Raw genomic sequence first — 20514 nt, 5'->3', positions numbered from 1 at the left:
AACATTACCGTCTATTTTGATGCTGTCAATCATTTATTTGTTCTGCTTGCTTGGTCAAACATGTTCTCACTGCTCCAGGGTTTGCTGTGAAGCACACCCATAGCACCTCCTCTGCTCTGCTGCTTTGCCTGCTTGCTTTGTTTTACATTGGAGAGCAATTGTATTGAAATATATCCAAATGAACCAGACCAAAGAGGGGGTTTCCCCTGGTTTTGGAGCTCCAAATGATCCAGGTGTGAAAGCATCCCTATTGGAGAAGACTGAATCTTGAGTATCTTGCTGCTCTTGAATGATCAGGCAGTCACCACATACAGTTTGTTTATTAACCAGGAAATTATTAAGATTGAGCGTTTTATTAACACCAACTTTAAAAATACATAGCTGCTCAGCATTGTTTCAAAAATGTTACAAAAATCAGACTTTCATTTTATACAAGTATGTCGCTCTACTTAAAATAGAACAAGAAGATACAAAGTTAATTTTATTTACTGCATTTTAAGAGAACCTCATTCACCATGGATTATTAAATTCCTTAATCCCACAGATTAGTGTGTTACTCATGCCAGCTGGTGCGACATCAGTGCCCTCATGTCTGCAGATAAACTACACTCTTGTTTGTGGTTTTAAGTACAGACTGGAAGGTTAACAATGCAGCTGGTTTACCCCGAAATACAGGCTATTCCAACAGTACTGGTAATATTTGTATGAGGATTAGAAGATTAAGGGAAATTTTATGTTTAAGGCTAAAGTTTTAGTATAACCCAATCAATAAAGCTTTTTATTTTGGCTATGGGAGGAAAGTGTCACATATTGGCTCACAGCGGACTTGACCCATCCACCCTTGTGTTAACAAGTCATAAATAAGCACTGAAAAAAGTTTGTGATTCATTTTCCTCTTTGCTTTCTGTATTTCAGTGCTCATCAACCACAGTCTGGCATCAACTCTTTCACCAAATCGGCATATTATTACTTGGGTATCCCCTGGTCTGATTTATAAGAAGGAAGGAAGGGCAAGTACTGGAAACATCTAAACCGCTTCAAAAGGCCGCTGCAGAAAGGGATATCATAGCAGGACCTGTCACACATGTTTTTGCTTCCGCCTTGCACCTTTTCCTGCCAGCTCTTTATTCCTCTTTCTTTTTCAGTTCCTGGATGAGAAATAAGACAAAGTTAGCTGATAGTAAAAGTATGGCATGTTTGTTTTATTGAATAAGAGCGTTTTGACGAACCGGGGATGGTGTTGTCCAAGATAAAGCCAAAGAATCCTCCGATGAACATGTGGGTGGTAAAGAGCACTACGATCACTTGGTCCAGCTCTTTGATTCCTTCAGAGAAAGAATGAGGAAATGTTCATTATTTTTTCTTTACAGTCTTTGAAACAAATATTTTGGATGTCCAGATTGATAAGCAGCCAATCAGTATCTAACATTTTAATTGAAATAGATAGCACAGGCAATAGAAAAATTATTAGGTTATGCTGCCACCTGTAAGGTGACATAGTGCACTACAAAGCTAAGTACAACCCCGATTCTCAAAAGCCACAGTGCTGTAAATGTGGATAAAACCAAATGCAATGACTGTCAAATCTCCTAAAGTTATTTTTTTTCATAATAGCACATAAACAACATATAAGATGTTGATATTGAGACATTTCACCCTATTATGAAAATAGTAGCTCATTTTGAATTTGAAAGGTGGGGACAGGGCCATGTTTATCAGTGTGGAGCATCCCCTCTTCTTTTATCAGCATCTGGAGCTTTTGGAGAAGAATGTTGTCCCATTCTTTTCTGATGTAGGACTCTATCTGCTCAGTAGTCCTGGGTCTTCTTCGCTGGGTCTTCCATTTAATGATGCACCATATGTTTTCCATTGTTTAAAGGCCTGGACTCCAGGCAGGTCAGTTCATCACCCAGACTCTTCTTCTGTGAAGCCATGCTGTTGTGACGGGTGTGGTATGTGGTTTAGCACTGTCTTGCCGCAAAATGCAAGGGCTTCCTTGAAAGAAACATTGTTTAGGTGGGAGCAGGTGTTGCCCTAAAACCTCTATATAATTTTCAGCATTGATAGTGTCTTTCCAGATGGTGGTTTCCAAAAGCATTTCTAATTTCGATTCATCTGACCACAGAACAGTTTTCCATTTCACCTCAGTCCTTTGAGCACCGGCCCAGACAAGACGGTCTTGGACGGACTTATCCCTCATGCACAGAGATTTCCCTAGATTCTCTGAATCTTTTGATGTTATTATGTCCTGTAGATGGTGGAATATTCAAAATCACTGAATTTATTCACTTTTTACATCAAGGTACATTTTTCTGAAATTGTTCCACCATTTTAAGACCCGGTTTTGGCAGACTGGTGAACCTCTGACCATCTTTACTTCTGAGAGACTCTGCATCTCTAAAATGCTTCTTCTATACCCAGTCATGTTGACCTGTTGCAAGTTGACCTACTTAGTTGCAAAATGTTCCTCCTGCTGTTTTTTTATAAGTACCTCTTACTTTTCCAGCCTTGTGTTTTTCCACCCCTACATTTTAAAGATGTGTTGCTGCAATCAAATGGTGAAATGTCTCAGTTTCAACATCTGAAATGTTGTATACGTTCAATTGTGAATAAAATATGGGTTTATAAGAAATGCAATCATAAAAGGAGGACAAAGTTCCCTCAAAGGATAACTAAAAACAAGAACTGCCTGTCAGTAAATCTTGTGGGACAGCATAACAACCAGTCCTGTTCCCACCCATCTGTTTGATGGAAGTCATGCAAGCTGTCTAGCTTTAGTCTTATCGAGTGTTAAATGCCTCTGAGCCTTACACTTGGTTTTATTTCCCTCCAAATGTCCATAAACAGGTGCATAAACGCACGTATCCAAATACTTGTTAAGATGACATATTCATGAAGAAACTATTAAGCTGATATACACATTTTTGAAAATGTCAGAAGTTACACAATCGTTTAGCTGGATTCACTAAAATATGTTTTCTAAACTCAACCACATTGATTCTAAAACTGTTACTTTGAGATATCATCTCCATCCTTTAAAGTGTAGGTTTACTCAGTCTGGACCAGCGGTTAGATGAGGTCAATAACATCAGTCAAATATATCTGATCATCCTGTCAGACACAGAAGCATGACTAGATTTTCAAATCCTAAAACTAGTGAGAAGAGATGTGAAGAGCTGAAGATATCTGGTGGTGCTTCTCCATTGATTGTGCAACAAGAAAAACTGGAGTTGAACTGCTGCAGCAATTTGATCAATCACTGTCCAATCACTGTTCTGTTCTGTGTCAAGTGAAGACATGGAAACCAGCTGTGTATCTTTAATCTTACTCCAAAAGTGCTGATCCACCTCTTTAGTGTTGAATTCCTCTATCTGGCTAAGAGCAACATAGCATACACAGACTGTCCAGTTTTAGACAAGTCTATCATCCTCATTGCACATTCTTCCTTTAAGCTCCCATAAAGGCCACATGGCAGGCCAAGCAGAGTTCAGCAGTCGTAAAATGTGGAGCATTAAGCCAGTAGAATCAGTCTCAGTAGAGTCCTGTGAAGTCTGCAGGTTCTCGAAGAGCCAGACGGGCAGAGGGATATTTGGGCTGATGAAAGTTGCTCAGCGGCTGACGAGCTGTAATCACTTGACCACCATGGCACAGTGATTTCCTGAGTAAGATCTGGCCTTTTATGTGGCATGTGCTAGCACCAGCACATGGGCGAACACAGAGCTCCATTCAATTTGTGGATGCCTGCATGCCCTTGCTTTTATAATGGCCCTCCGGCAGCAAATTTCCTAAAGTAATTGTAATGCAATTGAACCAAGAACTGCAAACAGCGCTGACGTAGTTTGACTCAGAACACAATCTTGTTCAAAGAGTCAATCCAACATGCACACACTTACACACAAACTTAGACACATTTCCTGCCCAGTGAGCCAGCAGTCAAAAGTTCAAGGCACCCGCCGAGTGGATTTTAAATCCCACAGCCCGTACATCTAAGAAGTCTGGATGAGCAGCAGTTTGTTTACACTCTGCTCTGACAGGCCTCCTCTTGTGTTGAGCTATCAGTGGAGAAAAACTCAGGGGCAAGTGTGCTTTATCAGATTACAGCCAGTGACATGGGGGCTAGCCAAGAGGATTGGGAGGTAAGCAGCCTAGACCTGCGAGAACCAGACAAGCCCTCATGCCCAGTGTTGCACTTGATTAGCACTTTCCTGGGAGACACTTGCATCACATGACTCATGGGATCAAGGTCTTATGTCTGCAGAGAAGAGCTGTTTAATCTTGGAGATTGCTCTTTTGATAGCGCTTTGCAGAAGATGGCAGCGCTTCGCAGTCAATCAATGTGTCTTCAAACGGAGAGAATCATCAGCTGATTGGCTGTGATTTATCGCTCACTGGTTGTAAGATCTTGAATTGATCAGACTTTTACTTGTAAAAGCTTCAAATAGTCTAATTCAATTTGTTGGATCAATGTTTTATGGCTCAGTTTGTCAAATTTGATTGATCCTTCTGTGTTTTTATGTTTGCCAAAATGATGGATTGCCTGACATTAGTAGTTTTCCCCATTATTTTAGGTGTTTAGTACCATTCTGTATCCAGTATGCAGTGTTGCATAACCACTTATTTCATCCTTAATTTCTTTTTAAGTACTGTGTTAAAAGGAACAGGGGAAATGTAAGCAGCAATAAATCGTCCTGACTAATGCAATAAAACTGTCAAAAAACTGGAGCCAGTTAAGTTTGGTGTGTGTTTACATGGAGCTCTTGCAAGCAGTCCTAAATGTGTGATTTGCAATGAAAATACTCTTATTCTCTGGTTCACAACCCGGGGTGCAGGAACCCGGGGCGGGGGGGTCTCACGGGGCTTTCAAGGCTTTGTCTGCTCTAAGGCTGTCAAAATTAAGTTTGCACTCATAACTAAAGTTGAACAGTTAATGTTATATTTTCAAACTGCAGAAGGTGTAATATCTCTATAACCTGAAATGTGTCAAAATACCAATTTAATACAGTTTCTCTGCAGCAGAGATGCTTTGCTCTACACATCATGCAAACATTCATCACATAGTTTATAAAAAAGGATATGTTCCCCTTTTTATGTGTTTTTCTGAATCATATTGAAGAAACATAAAAATTCTCTTTAAAACAATTAAAATCAAATTTGCAAAATGTTTAAAAAATAGTAACAATGAAATAAAAAAATATTACAATTAGATATTTTCTTTTCAAAATTATTCAGCCTTAATATTGACTAAAATCATGATAAAACATTTACACAAAATGTATACAAAAGTATTTTTGTAAGAAAAGCATGTGTAGAACTATTTTTCTCAGGGATTTCTATTAAAAAATGAAAATTGTTGAATTTTTGACAGCAATGTGCCTTTTTTGTGGGTCTTAGAAGTAGCGAGAAGCTCCAAGGGAAAAGGTTGAGAACCATTGCTCTAATTGGTTGGAATTATTTTGAGGTTTATGAATGCATAAAACCTGACCTGCAGGATAGATTGTTTCATATCTCCATTGCATGGATATATTTCACATTTATCTGGAAAAGCTCCCATAGAAAGTGTTTGAGAAGGGCAGGACTTTCCAAAAAAGTCTTGAAAGATGATTGGATGAACGTTGATGGGCCAATCAGACAAGACAAAATGAGGTAGTACACACACACTTCTCCCGAGCTGACAGGCTATCAATGCCAAGATAAGCTTTCAGTGTGTTTTAAAAAAGAAATGTGGTCTAGTTCTGATTAAACCACTGCTTTCCTACAGCTACATCCGAGTTAATAGCTACGGCGGCAGCAGCCATTGGATACACAGGCAAACCCCACCTGTAGTGATTGCAAACTGATGCTTAAGTAGACTGGGAGGAGAGCAAAAACATCTTTTCTGTCATGAAAAATTTTCAGGTTTCTTTGCTCTGGTTTTATACGTTGTCCAGATCTGACAAAACTGTTGCTGTGGCTAAGTTCGAGATAATCACTCCCCTAGCAGCCCTTGTATACAACCATTTACAGCACAACAAACCTCATCCCCTCCGACTATCACAAACTCACGCCAAAGCAGTGATAAGCTTTCATACAGAAACGTGGTCCAGTTCTGAAAAAACTACCGCTATACAGTAGCTACATCCAAGCTAATCTCCGCAATAGCAGTAGCCATTGCAAACAGCTTACAGTACAACTTAACCTGGCTATAGCTACCACCTCATTCTCCTTAAACAACGCCGATTGGTCCCAACAATATTCAGTGTATTGTGGATTGGATTGGATTGTACCAGCTGGATTGGTTATGGCAAGCAGTGAACTAAAGATGTCACTTATTGGAAACTTAAAGCAGTTGTGCGTGAATACCCAGCCTTTAATATATAACACTCACTGTGACTGTGAACCATGTGGTTTTACCCTTATAAGTGCAGTCTCATTATTTAATAGCCATACCTCATACACAGTTTATAGAGCCTACTGGCGGGCCAGGTTTGGTGCATGGGCCTTGAGTTTGACACCTGTGGTTTAAAGACCATAACCTCTGTATATGGCGCCCACTGCTAAAATACATCAAATAGTATGGTAGATGGTCAAAGATGTTGACAACAGGGTAATGAAGAAGTAGACAACAACGTAATGTTGGACAGTAGTAAGAACTAGTTAAAGATGAGGCATGATATGAGGGGAAAAACCCAATGGAAATACATTAATTAATTCATCTTTACACTTATCCTTTGTCATGTAATCAGATGGAAGATGTACCATTGTATAATTGCTTTAATATGATAAATTGTTGGAGAATTTTTGTATTTTGATATTATGTTCATGAATCGCGTGCTAATTTCTTTGCATTTCCCAACCCTATTTGCATTGTTTTTGTGCATCTGTATGATGTTTTTAACTTGCATATTCTACATTTTTCTTAACTCTATTTGTTTTCTTTTTTCTTTATGCCTTCATTCTTCTAAATAAAAGCAGCTGGGATGTCCAAATTTCCCCCCAGGGTTGCATAAAGATTAAAAAAGAATACTTATAGTATCATGCCAAACACTATCATTAAAATATACCTATAAATAGCATTAAGTGCCAATGTGCCAATGAGAAAGTGCAACATATAAGAAAAATAATAATTACAGCAGTTAAATAGGCAGGTCCAATAGTTTAATCTTGACAGTATGTGTTCCAAGTTTCCTCTGCTTACCCGACCAACCAGTTGTGTTGCTAATGAGGCGACAAACACATAATCCACCAGCTTTTCTAGCACAACTACTGCCATTTGTGTGAACTACAGAACACACAACCACCAACCCAGGGTTGCCACTAAACCCGGATTAAACCAGGATTAAACCCTGCAGCGATGTGTGAGAATTTTGCCCTCTCTGACCCATGTTTACCCTTGATTTCTCAGAGAGCTGCTTTGTAACACATTAGGTTCACAAACGGTCAACAGAACTTATAACAACTCATGCTAATGGGTTTAAAACATTAAAGCCAGTTAGCTGTTAGCCTCCTCAAACAATGAGTCACGTCTCTAAGCATCTGTATTCTCACATGTACATGGTGCTTTTTACCTGAAACAGTCTGCACATCTGGAGCTGGAACTGTAGTTTTCTTACGATCATATGTAATCAAGACCCTCGGAGTCACACTCACACAGGGACTAACACCCCCACACTGTTTCACTTAAGTAAATATGACACCCTTACACCAAAACCCAAAGTTATGACCAGCAAAAAGCTGTGTCAATGTGCAAGGCATCAAACCCAACAGTGGAAAAGCGCCACCAGTGCCCCCTACAGGTTAAAGGGCTTTCTACACCCAACTCATCACATGGTGGGACTGCTTTATCTAAAGAAGTGCTGGCATTTCTGTAATTTGGGGAGAAACAAATGAATACAAACTAATTAAGGTTCCAGGGGAGATAAGAAGACTAAAAAGGATCCTTTTTAATCTTTAAGATCCAGTTGAAAGACTAAAAGTTGCCTAATGTTGGCACCTGGGTCAGCGGGATTTGGGAACAGCTTTCTTTACCAGCTCCATATTGGAAGTGAAACACCCTTTTTTCCTCTAAGAGACTTTCTTCTGCATTTTGATGTTAACTCAAAACATGAAAGTTGGCTTTTAAGAATTGGCTTTTCAGCATGGAGTGTGCCATATTTACAACTTCTTATTGAATCAGCACCATAGATAACATCATTGCAGCATTCTAGTCTTTTATGTAACAGGGTTGCAAAAACAAATCCTTGTGTAATGAAAAATCACGCACTGCATGTTAGCAATGTTTTATTACTGACTTGTTGGGGATTATTACATTCCTTATTGTAGAGAAGAGTGTTTTATGTCACATGCTGACAGTGCAGTGGAGTCTTGTACTGTTAAGAGCAATTCTTCGGGTATTTAAAGATTTAAAGGTGCAGTGTGTAGAAGTTGGCAGCATTTCGCCAAACAGAAACGGTGTAAATGGGATATAATGTTTATATATTTATGTGAAGTATGTTAAAATAAGTGTGCAATCATCCCCTTAAAACTTTTGTTTTCTTTTCACAAAATTAGAAAAAAGCTTTTTAAATTTACATTACCGTGGGTCGCGCTCACAGAGGCTGACATAACGAAACGCCATGTTGTCTGCGGCAATGTTTTGGGGACAGAAAGAGCAAAAAGCGATTTTTAAATACGAACTAAATGTCAGTAGGAACACCACACTGGTCCCACCTTCATCCCTTTACTGTCTCAAAGCCACAGAGCTCTTCTTTCAGAACAGGGAACACTGTAAACTGTGTTTCTTCTCTTGGTGGTTTCCAACTACCAACAATACATTCACACAGATCATTTTTACCTATAATGGGGTGTAGTAGAGTTTAAATTATGACAGATAGTGTTGTTTTTGTTTGCATGTGCAGTACTTTGAGGCTAAAGTAGGGCGTGGATGTGGCTGGTAAGCTGCTTGAGAGCATCATGGACTGGGAGGAGGATTGACACAACCCAGGCTAGGCTCTGGATGTCTTTGCATATTTCCAGGGGCATGGGAAAATAATCTGTTGAAAAAATATGAAATTCCACAACTTCAGTGCAGAGTAACCACGCCACCACCACCATGCACTGACATTATGGCTTATGATCAAATTTAATAGGATTTTTCCTCAAGAAATTAATAGCTTAGTGGGTAAAATTGCTCACTTTGGCATGGGAGACTGATGGTTCAAATCCCAAATCAGTGCATGATCAATATCCAGCTTGGGTCCTTAGGCAAGGTCCTTAACTCCTGGAATACCTGTCTACCTGTCAGATGTGCGTCGCATTGGATCAAAGTATGCTAAATGAAATTATAACATTCTAAGAAGAAGCTGTTTGGTTAAATCTGATTCTCTTCTGTGTTGTACACCAGGGGTTAAAAATACACCTGTGAAAGTATTCTAACACAAGGTAATTGTTTTTTCAAAATTGTGACAGAACTTTAGTGAGTATCTATATGAATCAGGAACGAGGTAAGCTAATATCTTTTACACACATTGCAAATATATATTTGTATTTGAAACTTTATTTTTCAATATTACGTTTCTAGTTGTACTGTGTATAATCTTAACAGCTCAAGGATGGTCCTTCAACATACAGAGCACTTTTTATCACTATACTTTATGTGAACAGTTTAGATGGTCAAAAAATAAAGGCCTGTTTCCACTGAGGACTATTCACCAATAGGGTAGTTCTGGATTTTCACTATTAAAACATTTCAACCTTTACCTAGATGGACGGACAGATGGACGGACAGATGTATGTATGTATGTATGTATGTATGTATGTATGTATGTATGTATGGGTAGGTGGGTGGGTAGGTAGGTACTTTATTAATCCAGAGGGAAATTCAAGAGCCAAACTAAACTAGTCAAAAATATTGGCATGTCTGATCTTATTTAATACCTTAAAGATGAAAAGTGACACACAGATATTCTGATAAACATCAGAATACGTAAATCCAGTTTGACTGGCCGTTTTGGATTGTCTTACAAATGTTGTTTTTTTTGTTCATTTTAGCACCAAACTAAACCTTTATTTTTGTATACATGACCTCGTGGGGCTGCACGGCCGCACAGTGCTGTTGCCTCACAGCAAGAAGGTCCCTGGTTTGCTTGCTGGTCAGGGCCTTTCTATGTGGAGTTTGCATGTTCTCCCCGTGCTTGGCGGGTACTCCCGCTTCCAAAAACATGCTCATTAGTTTAATTGGTAACTCAGCCCTGCGATTGACTGGCGACCAGTCCAGGGTGTACCCCGCCTCTCACCCAAAGACAGCTGGGATAGGCTCCGCCCCCCCCACGACCTCAAATGGGAAAAGCGGTACAGAAAATGGATGGATGGATGGATGAGCTCATGTACAACCTGTAAGAGACAAGTTTACTAACAGTGTGTTCTGACAAAATCTGAATTTTAAATTTTTTTTTTTTTTTTTTTACCTTAAAATATCACTTCTTAAGGTGATCTAATAGTCCCATTACTTTTAACAGGGAGAATGGCATCATTCCTGTTACTACAGCATTACTATTTAAGCATTCAGGCTGTGGGTCTCTTGTGAAAAGTGCGTATGACTCTATGACACAAGTTCACTGACTAGTCATTTGGTTCTGGTCGATACACTGGCTGAGACGAAGGGATGACAGCAATCAGTGACAATGAAACTCGGAGAAAAAGAGAATGTGAATGGCAAATGGAAGACTAAAGTATATATTTATTAATTAGGCTTTGACACGTTGGCAAGAGCTTTGAAAATCTATCTAATGTTGAGCTGGATATGCTGCTGCTGGACAGCTGTTTAGTAATTTCATCACTGCCTTGTTGAACTCCAAGTACAGTAAATGTCATAACTAGCATGAAATATATGACTGTCTCTTTGAAGCCATGGATTATTGACATCATGGCTACACTTTCATAGATGTTCACGTAGAAATACTTCACATGCTGAATACCCCAGTGATAAACCTGGGACCAGATATTTAATTTCAAACCGATTAACCTCAAAACAGATAACAATACATTTACATTCTAGACTTGATGTCTGCAGCACATTCCAAAAAAAGCCGGGATAGAAAAAAAAAGAATCGTAAAGTTATGGAGTGCTCAAAAACATCTGGAACATTCCACAGGTAAGTAGGATAACTGGTAACACATGAAAGTACCATGATTGGCTTTATGGGAGCACCACTGAAAGGCTTATTTATTCAAAATCACTGGCATGAGGACCACATGGACAAATAGTCCAAAAGTATATGAACAATGTTCATTGGTGGGGCTTGAACCCAGGCAGCCCACATACATAGGGCAGGACCTAACTGCAAAACCATCCCTGCATTGTTTGGATTTTTACTAGTATGATCAAGCAGCACACTGTGTGTTCATATGAGAGTATGTGAGTTAAACATACCTGTGTCTATGATGCCAGGATTTGAGTGAAACCAGGATGGTAGAACAAGACCGCTAAAGGTGGAGAAACCAAGGATGAGGAGGTTACGGGATGAATTGAGGTCCACATGCTGCAGATAGAGGAAAGAGCAGAGACTGAAACATGACTACTCATCCAGTAAAACCAGAATTCATATCTGTTTAATTATAATGGTTCAACAACTGTACTAGTACTGAATGGGCCAGTTAACAGCAACCAAATCAGAAAGATATTTTAGTTTAGGAACCACTTTGTCCTCAGCAGGTTTGTTCCACTTCTTTCACTGTGGACCACAAACAGAAACATGATGATAATCAGGCCACTTTGGTAGTAAAATTAATCCAGTGTAGTGAAAGATATTAGTAGTATTTTAACATTCTTAAAGACAAAAACAGACTACAACACAGCTTTCCATTAATCAATCAGATTTCAGATGCTCTGTGAAGCAGAGAGGGGCGACGCTGATGGCTCATCCCCACATTCAGACACAAAACAAGAGCAAACTGCACAAAGCTCTGCAGTGTTGATGCTTGGAGATGATAATTGAGCTATACTTAGGGTTTCGAATTCTTATAGTTCGAACCATCCTGAGGTCCACCAGTGTTTGGCAGTGGCTTTCTCTTTGCAACTTTCCCACAAAGCTTTGACTGGTGAAGCATCCAGGCAAGGGTTCTTGCATGAAGAGTCTCTCTTATCTCAGCTGCTGAAGCTTGTAACTCTCTCAGAGTAGTCATAGGTGTCTTGATGGCGTCTCTCACTAGTCTCCTTCTTGCACGTTCATGAGGATGACCTGATCTAGGCAGATTTACACATGTGCCATATTCCTTTCATTTCTTGATGATGGATTTAACTGAACTTAAGGGGATGTTTGGTGCCTTGCAAATGTTTTTGTATCCTTCCCCTGACTTAAACTTTCTCAATAACTTTTTCTCTGAGTTGCTTGGAGTGTTATTTTGTCTCCATGGTGTAACGGTAGCCAGGAACACTGATTACCCAGTGACTGGACCTTCCAGACCCAGGTGTCTTCATACTACAACCACTTATGGCACATTTGCTACACTCAGGTGATCCCTGTTTTAAGAATTGTGAGACTACTAGGACCAATTAGCTGGACCTCTGTTGAAATAGGCCAGTCACTTTAAAGGTTGTGAATATTAATACAGTCACCTATTTCTCCTTAATATAGTTTTGTTCAGTTATTCAATTTTTGCCAATAAATGCTTTCACTGATTGGTCAAATGAGGAAATGTCATACATATCTAGAACAATGTTTTGGTATGTTTGGATGTTATCCTCAGTTAGAGAAGCAGAGGATAATATTTAATGTAATAATTGGTCTGGTTTTAGCCAAAAATGCAGAACGACCCCTGCTCCTTTAAAAGTAGTCAGTGATTTTATTGAGTCTTTGGACAATAGGGAAGACTGTAGTGCTCTTATTGATTTGTTGAAAGTAGGGATGCACCGATCGATTGGCCAAAATCGGTATCGGTGCTGATTTCCTTAATTTTAGGAGATCTGCGATCGGCCGATCATTGTAAATAAGATCAGTGGATAAGATCAGTTTCATATGCCTCTACCTACTAAAATGTGAAAAATGAAAGACTAAAGGAACTGATACAATTTAGTAGTTTGGACAGCAATGCTTTAAACTTTTCATTTATATTTGAGAGAACTACCCCATGTGCAGTTAAAACAACAAGTTTGTATTGTTGTATTGTGTATCAGGTATTGTTCAATGTTATTCAATAAAATAAGGTTGGAACATTGAAGGTGTATGCTGTCAGTTATAAAAAAATTGGTATCGGCCAAAATCGGAATCGGCAGGTCAGGCTTTTTAAAGATCGGTGATCGCCCAGAAAATTGCAATCAGTGCACCTCTAGTTAAAAGCCTTCTTTACTGTGGACCGTGGCATTTTAAAAGACAGCCTGTGCTGCATTTGGTTGTCAGAACAATCTGTAGGTCTGAAAATACTCATCAAACAATGCAGTTTGCAGGCTGAAGGCTTTACTTCTGAATATCTTGAAGTTAAAAATAGACTGCACCAAGGCTCAGTCTTTGGGCTGCTGTTATTTACACTTTATTTTAACAACATAATGTTTAGGGATGCACAATATTATCTGCATGATATTGGCATAGGCAGATATTTTTACAACCAATATTTTGGCTATAAAAATCTGCCTTTATTAGTTGTAAATTTTGGAGGTACATACAAATACATTGGTAGAGTTTTTGACGGGACCAATAGACCTACGTCAGCTGAAGTCTCATTCTTTTGCTATCATCATGCCTTACACGTTAAAGTGTCTTTAAAGGATTAAAATCTGTAAATTTTTTTCATCCAAAAACTTTAAATGATGTCTTTTTAATTTTAGGTCTGAACTACATTTTAATATGGGTATTGATATCATCATTGGCTTAATAGATATTGGCATACCAGATATTTTGAAGAATTTAATATCATGCATCTAATAATGTTCCCAATGCAAATTTTCATCGATATGCTGACAACACAGTCATTTATTGCTTTAATCCTACAGGGCATCAGGCTATCTGTTACTTACAAGAAGCCTTTGATATTGTATGTGACTTAAAATTGACCTTAATTCCTGATAAAACCAAACTCATGATGTTTTCAAACTCGTAGAAGAAGGACATGAACATTTGCTTTATTACCACCTCTCAGAGTGACCTGATTGAATTAGTATTATCTGATTAAAAACCCTGGGTCATCACTGTCTTTTAAACTTCATAATGAGTAACTTGTAAAGAAGTAAAAGCTGTTGCTGGGATGTCATTTAAGCAATATGTCTAGCTTTTTCTTTTACTGCCAAAAAAAAAAAAAAGCTTTGTTTCTGCCACATCAATGCCCCATTATTACAGAGATGTAGAGTCTTCACTCTGTGACTTAGCCACAAGACTTACTTTTGCCATCTGTGCCCAAAGTGTAAAGAAAATAAACGTAACATCTCTGTGGTGCAGTCAAACGTGACAAAACTTGTGTAACAACCTAACTATAAAGGGTTAAGCAGACACTTGACTATGGACAAATGCCCTCAAAGCATGTTTATAACTTTTCCAAGACTTTATAGAGATAAGTTGTTTGTACCCTGTCTGGCAATTAGAGGAACTCTGTATTCTACTGATTTAATGTTTTTTTCCAGTTGCAAAGAGAAGTCAGATGTATTTTGAGCTTGCCTTTTAAACCTTCTGCTGTAAGGACATAACAACCTGACAGTTGTTTTGAAGTTTTAACGTTTTTCATCAAAGACAATGTTCATGAATCAAAGATAATTGAATAGAAGAGCTGGAATGCATCTCCAAATAGCTCCCCACCATGTCGGTGTTAGATATTGTGTTGCATGTCAATGGACTATTTTACATTGCCCCCTGGCCTGAATGACATACAATGGTTTTTCAACCATGACTGCGATGTTCACATGATAAATATGGGAGCAGCTGTTTGATCAAGATGAAAGTCAGTGCAACTTTCAAATGAGTCATGCAACTCAAAGTTCATGTCTGAAATCTGAAAACTGTTCAGCATACGCCTGGCTTAAGAGGCATTTTATCCTGTTTAGTCTACTGGTAGGGCACCCTAGAGGGCACTTTGTCATTTTCCACTGCAAAGGCAGCTTAGTTTTGTCCACTGTAAGGGGGGCATCCTGGAGGGCACTGCATCACCTTATGTCCATTGATTGCCATCTGGAACACTATCCATGGTGGCACTCTGTCCCATTTTGTTCACTGGAATGGCATCCTAGCGGGCATTTCACTGTTTTTATCCTGTGGAGTGGCACTCACATGGGGACTTATCTAAATTCATCTACTAGGCCTGCCAGGGCACTGCTAAATTTTGTACTCTGACATGGCATCCGAGTAACCTTGCAAAGCAGATGGATTCGACTGTTTCTGTGTTTCTCACTGGTGAATCCATCTTACAAAGCTCCCATCTGAATCGTTTGGGCCCGATTAGAAAGTAGCAGGACCAATCAGCAAAGAGGGGTAGTACTTTCAGGCGTGGTGGAGTTGTGATGTATGCAAGCAGTGAGAAGAGCCCGGTGCAATTATGGTGGAAGACATTAGCGTGGATGCTGCTAAAGCATAAGTTTTATCAGAACTTGACAACATTTCTTTGTTAAAAGAAGAACAAAGAACAGCAGTGTGTTGTTTTCTTTTCAAAAACCACAAAGTCATGTACTGATATGTCTACAGGTTCGCGTTATGCAGTTCTTTATGGAGTTTGCATCTCGTTAGTGCTTTGTCACTTGTTTCTGATTGGCCTGTAAAGATGTGACAGACAGAACATTAGGGTGTACTCACACTTGGCCATCCGTACCGTGCTGTATTCTAACCGTGCTGAAGCCCATTTGACCCCCTCCCCTGTCCCCCCTGTGGCCAACACTCACACTGCTCAACACATCCAGGCCTGGGCACGGATACGGCACGCGCCGACGTCATGACACAAAGCATCCACCACTGATGACTCAGTATGCATAAGTGTTTTTAGGCTGTAAAATAGTTACAGATTTTATACGATATCTGATCTGACATCAGAGTTATTTCCCCTGACTTGGAATAAGCTACATTAACTATACAGAGCCCAGTGAGGAGAGAGAGAGAAAAAGCGGTTCATAGCAGAAAGTTTACCTTTATGCGCAATGAATGGTGCCTTTTCTCAGCGTAATCCTGGATGCCTGATGCACCAAACAAGCTCTCATGTGTCCAGAGCAGGATTAAATGTTCAGTTAAAAGTATTATTTACCACGAAGAGAGCAATTTTAACCACCTGATGAGAGCTGGAGGTGAAAACGCCTCAGTATTAAAAAACGATGCTCCGTTCAAATGTCAGCAATCAAGATCCCACTTTCACTTCTTGGTGACATGAAATAGAATTAGAGGTAAGTTATTTCAGTGGATGATAGTTTAGCATTATATTTTTTTAAGAGAGGTTAAATCAGACGTGTGATTAACCCTGGCATACACTTGTCCGCGTATTTGGCACTCTCCTTTGTGCACGGAGGATGAAAGGTGTTTGCTATCCTGTGAGATGCTGTTTGTGACTAAAACAAAGGAGAAAGCTTTATTTTACAAACCAAAAATCCTCTCACAGTCATTGAAGCCTGACTTTGCCAGAAACTGGTCAGAAATGTGGACTGGACTGGGATTCTGCTGTCTCTAGCATGCAGCTGCTGCCTGGTGGGCTCTCTGAGGCAGGTCCTTTTGTTGTTACTTCACGCTACATCACATTCCCGCACTTGTGCTCCTTCATTTGCATCCGTGCCATGCCTAGGCCCACCTCGTCCATCCTTGCTGGGGCCGTGAAACGTGCCATGCCAAAGTACAGACTGATTGCACTCACACTGGCCAAACGTACCAGACTTTAGGCTAAAATGGGCCCAAGCACAGTACAGATGGCCTATTGTGAGTACACCCTAAATCCGAACACCCTACGAGTTTTTTTTTCAAAGCCTCTATCCTTTCCCAATTGCTGTCTATGAGTGGTTTTCCAGATGTATGTGTGAAAAAAATCCATCCGGCGTGTCAGGTTAGCATCCGAGAGCAGTGGTTCCCATCCATTTTTCTTGGAGCACCCTCTACTTATTTCTTAAAACATGGTGAGGCCCCTGTCCCCAAGGAGAAACATGGAAAAATTATGCATTGCTGTTAAAGATGAGAGTCTAATTCTTTTCAGTGACAAAATACCAATAAAATTGTCAAGGCCAGAAAAACGTTTTATGAACTGCCCAGTCAATGTGTTACATTGATATTACATTGATTTTAGTTAATATGCAAACCTTTCTTTGGCACCCACCTTAGGTTAGGACTGCTCAGACCTCATGTTGGGAACCAGTATCCTAAGAACTCTTAGTCTTTTTACATCCACCATAGGCACATTTTTAACATTAAGGTACTAGGGGGAGCAATTTCCCCTATAGCCTTAATGGGTTCTTAGATTTTCTTTAAACCAGCGCCTTCTTGTAATTTAATACAATTGCCAGAAGGTACACAATATGGACAAAAGTATTTGGCCTCACCTGGTAATTACTGAACTTAGGTGTTTTAATCAGAACCGTTGCCACAGGTGAATAAAATCAAGCACCTAGCCATGCAGTCTACATTTGCAAACATCTGTGATACAAAGTATGTCACTCAGTGACTTCAAGTGTGGTACTGTGATGGGTGCCACCTTTCCAATAAGATGTCAGGAATTTCACCCCTGCTGTATATTCCAAAGTTAACTGTAAGTGATATTGTGGAAAGTGGAAGCATTAAGGAACAACAGCAACTCGGCCGTGAAGCAGAAGACCACATTAAATCACAGAGTGGGGTAAAACACTGCTAGGCACAAAAACTGTGCGGTGGGAGCTTCATGGGATGGGTTTCCACGACCAAACAGTTGTGAGTGAGCCTCACATCCCCAAGTAACAAATCATGCTTCTCTATCAGGCAGTCAGATTAACGAGTCTGGGTTTGGTGGATGCTGGGAGAATGTTACCTGCCTGACTGCACTGTGCCACCTGTGAAGTTCGGTTGAGGAGGGTTAATGGTATGAGGCTGTTTTCTTCAGGGTTTGAGCTTGGCCCGTTATCTCCAGTGAAGGGCAATCTTAATGCTTCGGCAAACCGAGACATTTCGGTCAATGCTATGCTTCTAAGTTTATGGCAACAGTTTAGGGGAAGGCCCTTTTCTATTCCAACATGACTGTGCCCCAGTGCACAAAGCAAGGGCTATAAAGACAGTTTGATGAGTTCATTGTGGAAGAACTTGACTAGCCCTGACCTCAATCCCATCAAGCACCTTTGGGATGAACTGGAACGCCCAATGTACCCAACACCCTCTGTATCAAAGTACATGTATTGTGATATGATTTCATTACAATGCCTGTTGTAATGGTCAGGCAGCCAAATACTTTTGTCCATAGAGTTTAACATGTTTTTTAGATTATGTAATGGCTAAAGTAACTCCTTTAAGCTTGCTGTGGGTGTTTAGATGAGGGGAAACTTGAGAAGAACAGTTATTTCATGTCTAAGGGTCATGATTTCAAAAGGAAGCCATATGTATACATATTTACCTGGAGATTGGATATCCCCACTGCTGCGATCATTCCAAACATAACAAGGAACATGCCTCCAATGACCGGGTCTGGGATGGTGATAAAAACAGCTCCAAACTTCCCAAAGATTCCCAGGACGATCATCAGAATGCCAGTGGTTTGAAGGACCAGCCTGCTGCCAACCTGGGACAAAACAAGCACAGGGCTCAATCAGGAAGCGCACAGGGAATTGGTTAATCCCTCGCTCTAGCTATGCCAGTGTTGCTTGTAAACTAGAAAAACATAAGCACTGAAAAGCATGCTGAGGATTTTAAAAACGACATTGTTGATGTAATTTGTGATTATTTGGAGTTGGAGGCCCATTTTAGACAACAGAGAAGAGAGGCAATGGAAAAAGGAGCCCTGCTGAGACCATAAAATGCACAGCAGGGAGCATTGGCTTTAATCTGCAGGAGACACTGTGCTCTACAAAGACAGGCTGTTATTTTAAACAGCCTTCAGTACATCAAACTGACGCCTCTCGGCTGACTGCTATATACTTTTCACATACCATTGGAGGGAAATACTCTGTTGAAGATGCAAATGAATGTGTAAGGTCTAACAGGGAAGGCTATTGGTGTTGCAATACAGGAAGAGGAGTAGAAAGGATACCTATGGGCCTTGAAAGAGGTAAGAGAGAGGGGAAGTTTGTCTTCTGAAGAGAGAATGATAACCAGATGGTTTGACTTCGAGTGTTCACCAAACAATGTTGTCATTTTCTGTTTCAGGAAGTCATTATAAAGTCAAATGGCGTGAAATTGTGCCAATAAAAAGGTTTTTCATGAAGAGGGTTCGATCCTTGTGAGGTGGTTTATTTATTACAGAATGCTTCAAATTGAATTACATTCTATTGCCATGGCCATCAACAAATCTCTGAGGTTGAAATAAAGATGAGTGGTCCGAAAGAGTGAGGAGAAATTTGATTGGCCTTTCTGTGTGGAGAGCAGCTGCGCATGTCTGTGGGTCCTTCAGTTTCCTTCCACAGTCAAAAGACGTTTACTGCTGACTCTAAATTGACCGTAGATGTGAGTGTGAGCATGTCTCTGTACTGCATGTCTATATGTCAGCTGAGACTGGCTCTAGCCCCCCATGATTCCGAACAGGATAAGCAGTGTAGATAAAACAATATAAAGTCAGCAGGAACTGGAAAATACATTTTAAATGCCATAAATAATCTAACTAGGGCCTTGTCCACACTTAGGCTGGAGGGTTTTGTGTGCATTTTGACTAGGGGTGTAGAAATTCACAGAGGTCACAGTTCAGTTTGTACCTTACTAATCCCATGTTTAATTGCTCTGATTGGCTTGTGATGAATGTGATGGACTGAACACCCATCCAATTAGCTTCAGAGAATTTTCTAAAAAGTTCTGCCCTTCCCAAATGCCTTGATAGCAAGCCTTCCCAGATGAATGTGATATATCCATGCAATGGATGCATGAAAAGTCTATGTGGCATGTCAGGTAATGTGGGAGACTCCATGGTCAAGTGGACGAAAGTTTTCTGCTCTAATGAGACCAAAATGGTGCTTTGTGGCCATCAGACAAGATGTTGTTTGGCAGACACCAAACACTTCACATCACCACAGACATATCATCCCTACTGTGAAGCAGGGTGGTGGCAGCATCATGATGTGGGGGTGCTTCTCGGCACTCAAAGGCTTGTAAAGGTAAAGGGTAAAATGTATGCTGCAAAATATAGGAAAATCCTGGAGGACAATATTATTCAGTCTGTAGTAGAACTACAGCTTGGGAGCAAGACAATAACCTGAAGCATACAGGCAAAGCTACACAGAAATGGTTTAAAGACAACAAGGCAAGGGTGGACTGGCAATCTGGCATACCAGGCATCGTCCTGGTGGGCCGTGGGCCGGTCCGCTACGTTTTTTTTTTTTAATTATCATTTTGATATGGCCTATCAGATGGCCTATGTGCAGCGGTGCAAGTTTCTTCATTTTCTAAATTCCCTCCAACTGGGCCTGCCAGCCACTCATCATTGGCATCAGAAAGCCCTGACAGT

The 20514-nt window shown here is 40.1% G+C and overlaps 1 protein-coding gene across 1 annotated transcript in view; it reads right to left on the bottom strand.

Annotated features, from left to right (window-relative positions):
• Window positions 1–577: 577 nt before the first annotated feature.
• Window positions 578–20514, bottom strand: part of si:dkey-106n21.1 (solute carrier family 23 member 2) — a 119710-nt gene continuing 99773 nt past the window's right edge. The window contains exons 9-12 of the mRNA XM_041796050.1: window positions 18478–18642; window positions 11387–11495; window positions 1230–1325; window positions 578–1148 (exon numbers count right to left, since the gene is read on the bottom strand). Coding sequence (XP_041651984.1) covers window positions 967–1148; window positions 1230–1325; window positions 11387–11495; window positions 18478–18642 — 552 coding nt within the window. The 3' untranslated portion in view covers window positions 578–966. The remainder of the gene's footprint in view (window positions 1149–1229; window positions 1326–11386; window positions 11496–18477; window positions 18643–20514) is intronic.

Source organism: Cheilinus undulatus, linkage group 9, assembly GCF_018320785.1.
Source record: "Cheilinus undulatus linkage group 9, ASM1832078v1, whole genome shotgun sequence".
NCBI lineage: Eukaryota > Metazoa > Chordata > Actinopteri > Labriformes > Labridae > Cheilinus > Cheilinus undulatus.
This window is presented reverse-complemented; position numbering and strand designations above follow the sequence as displayed.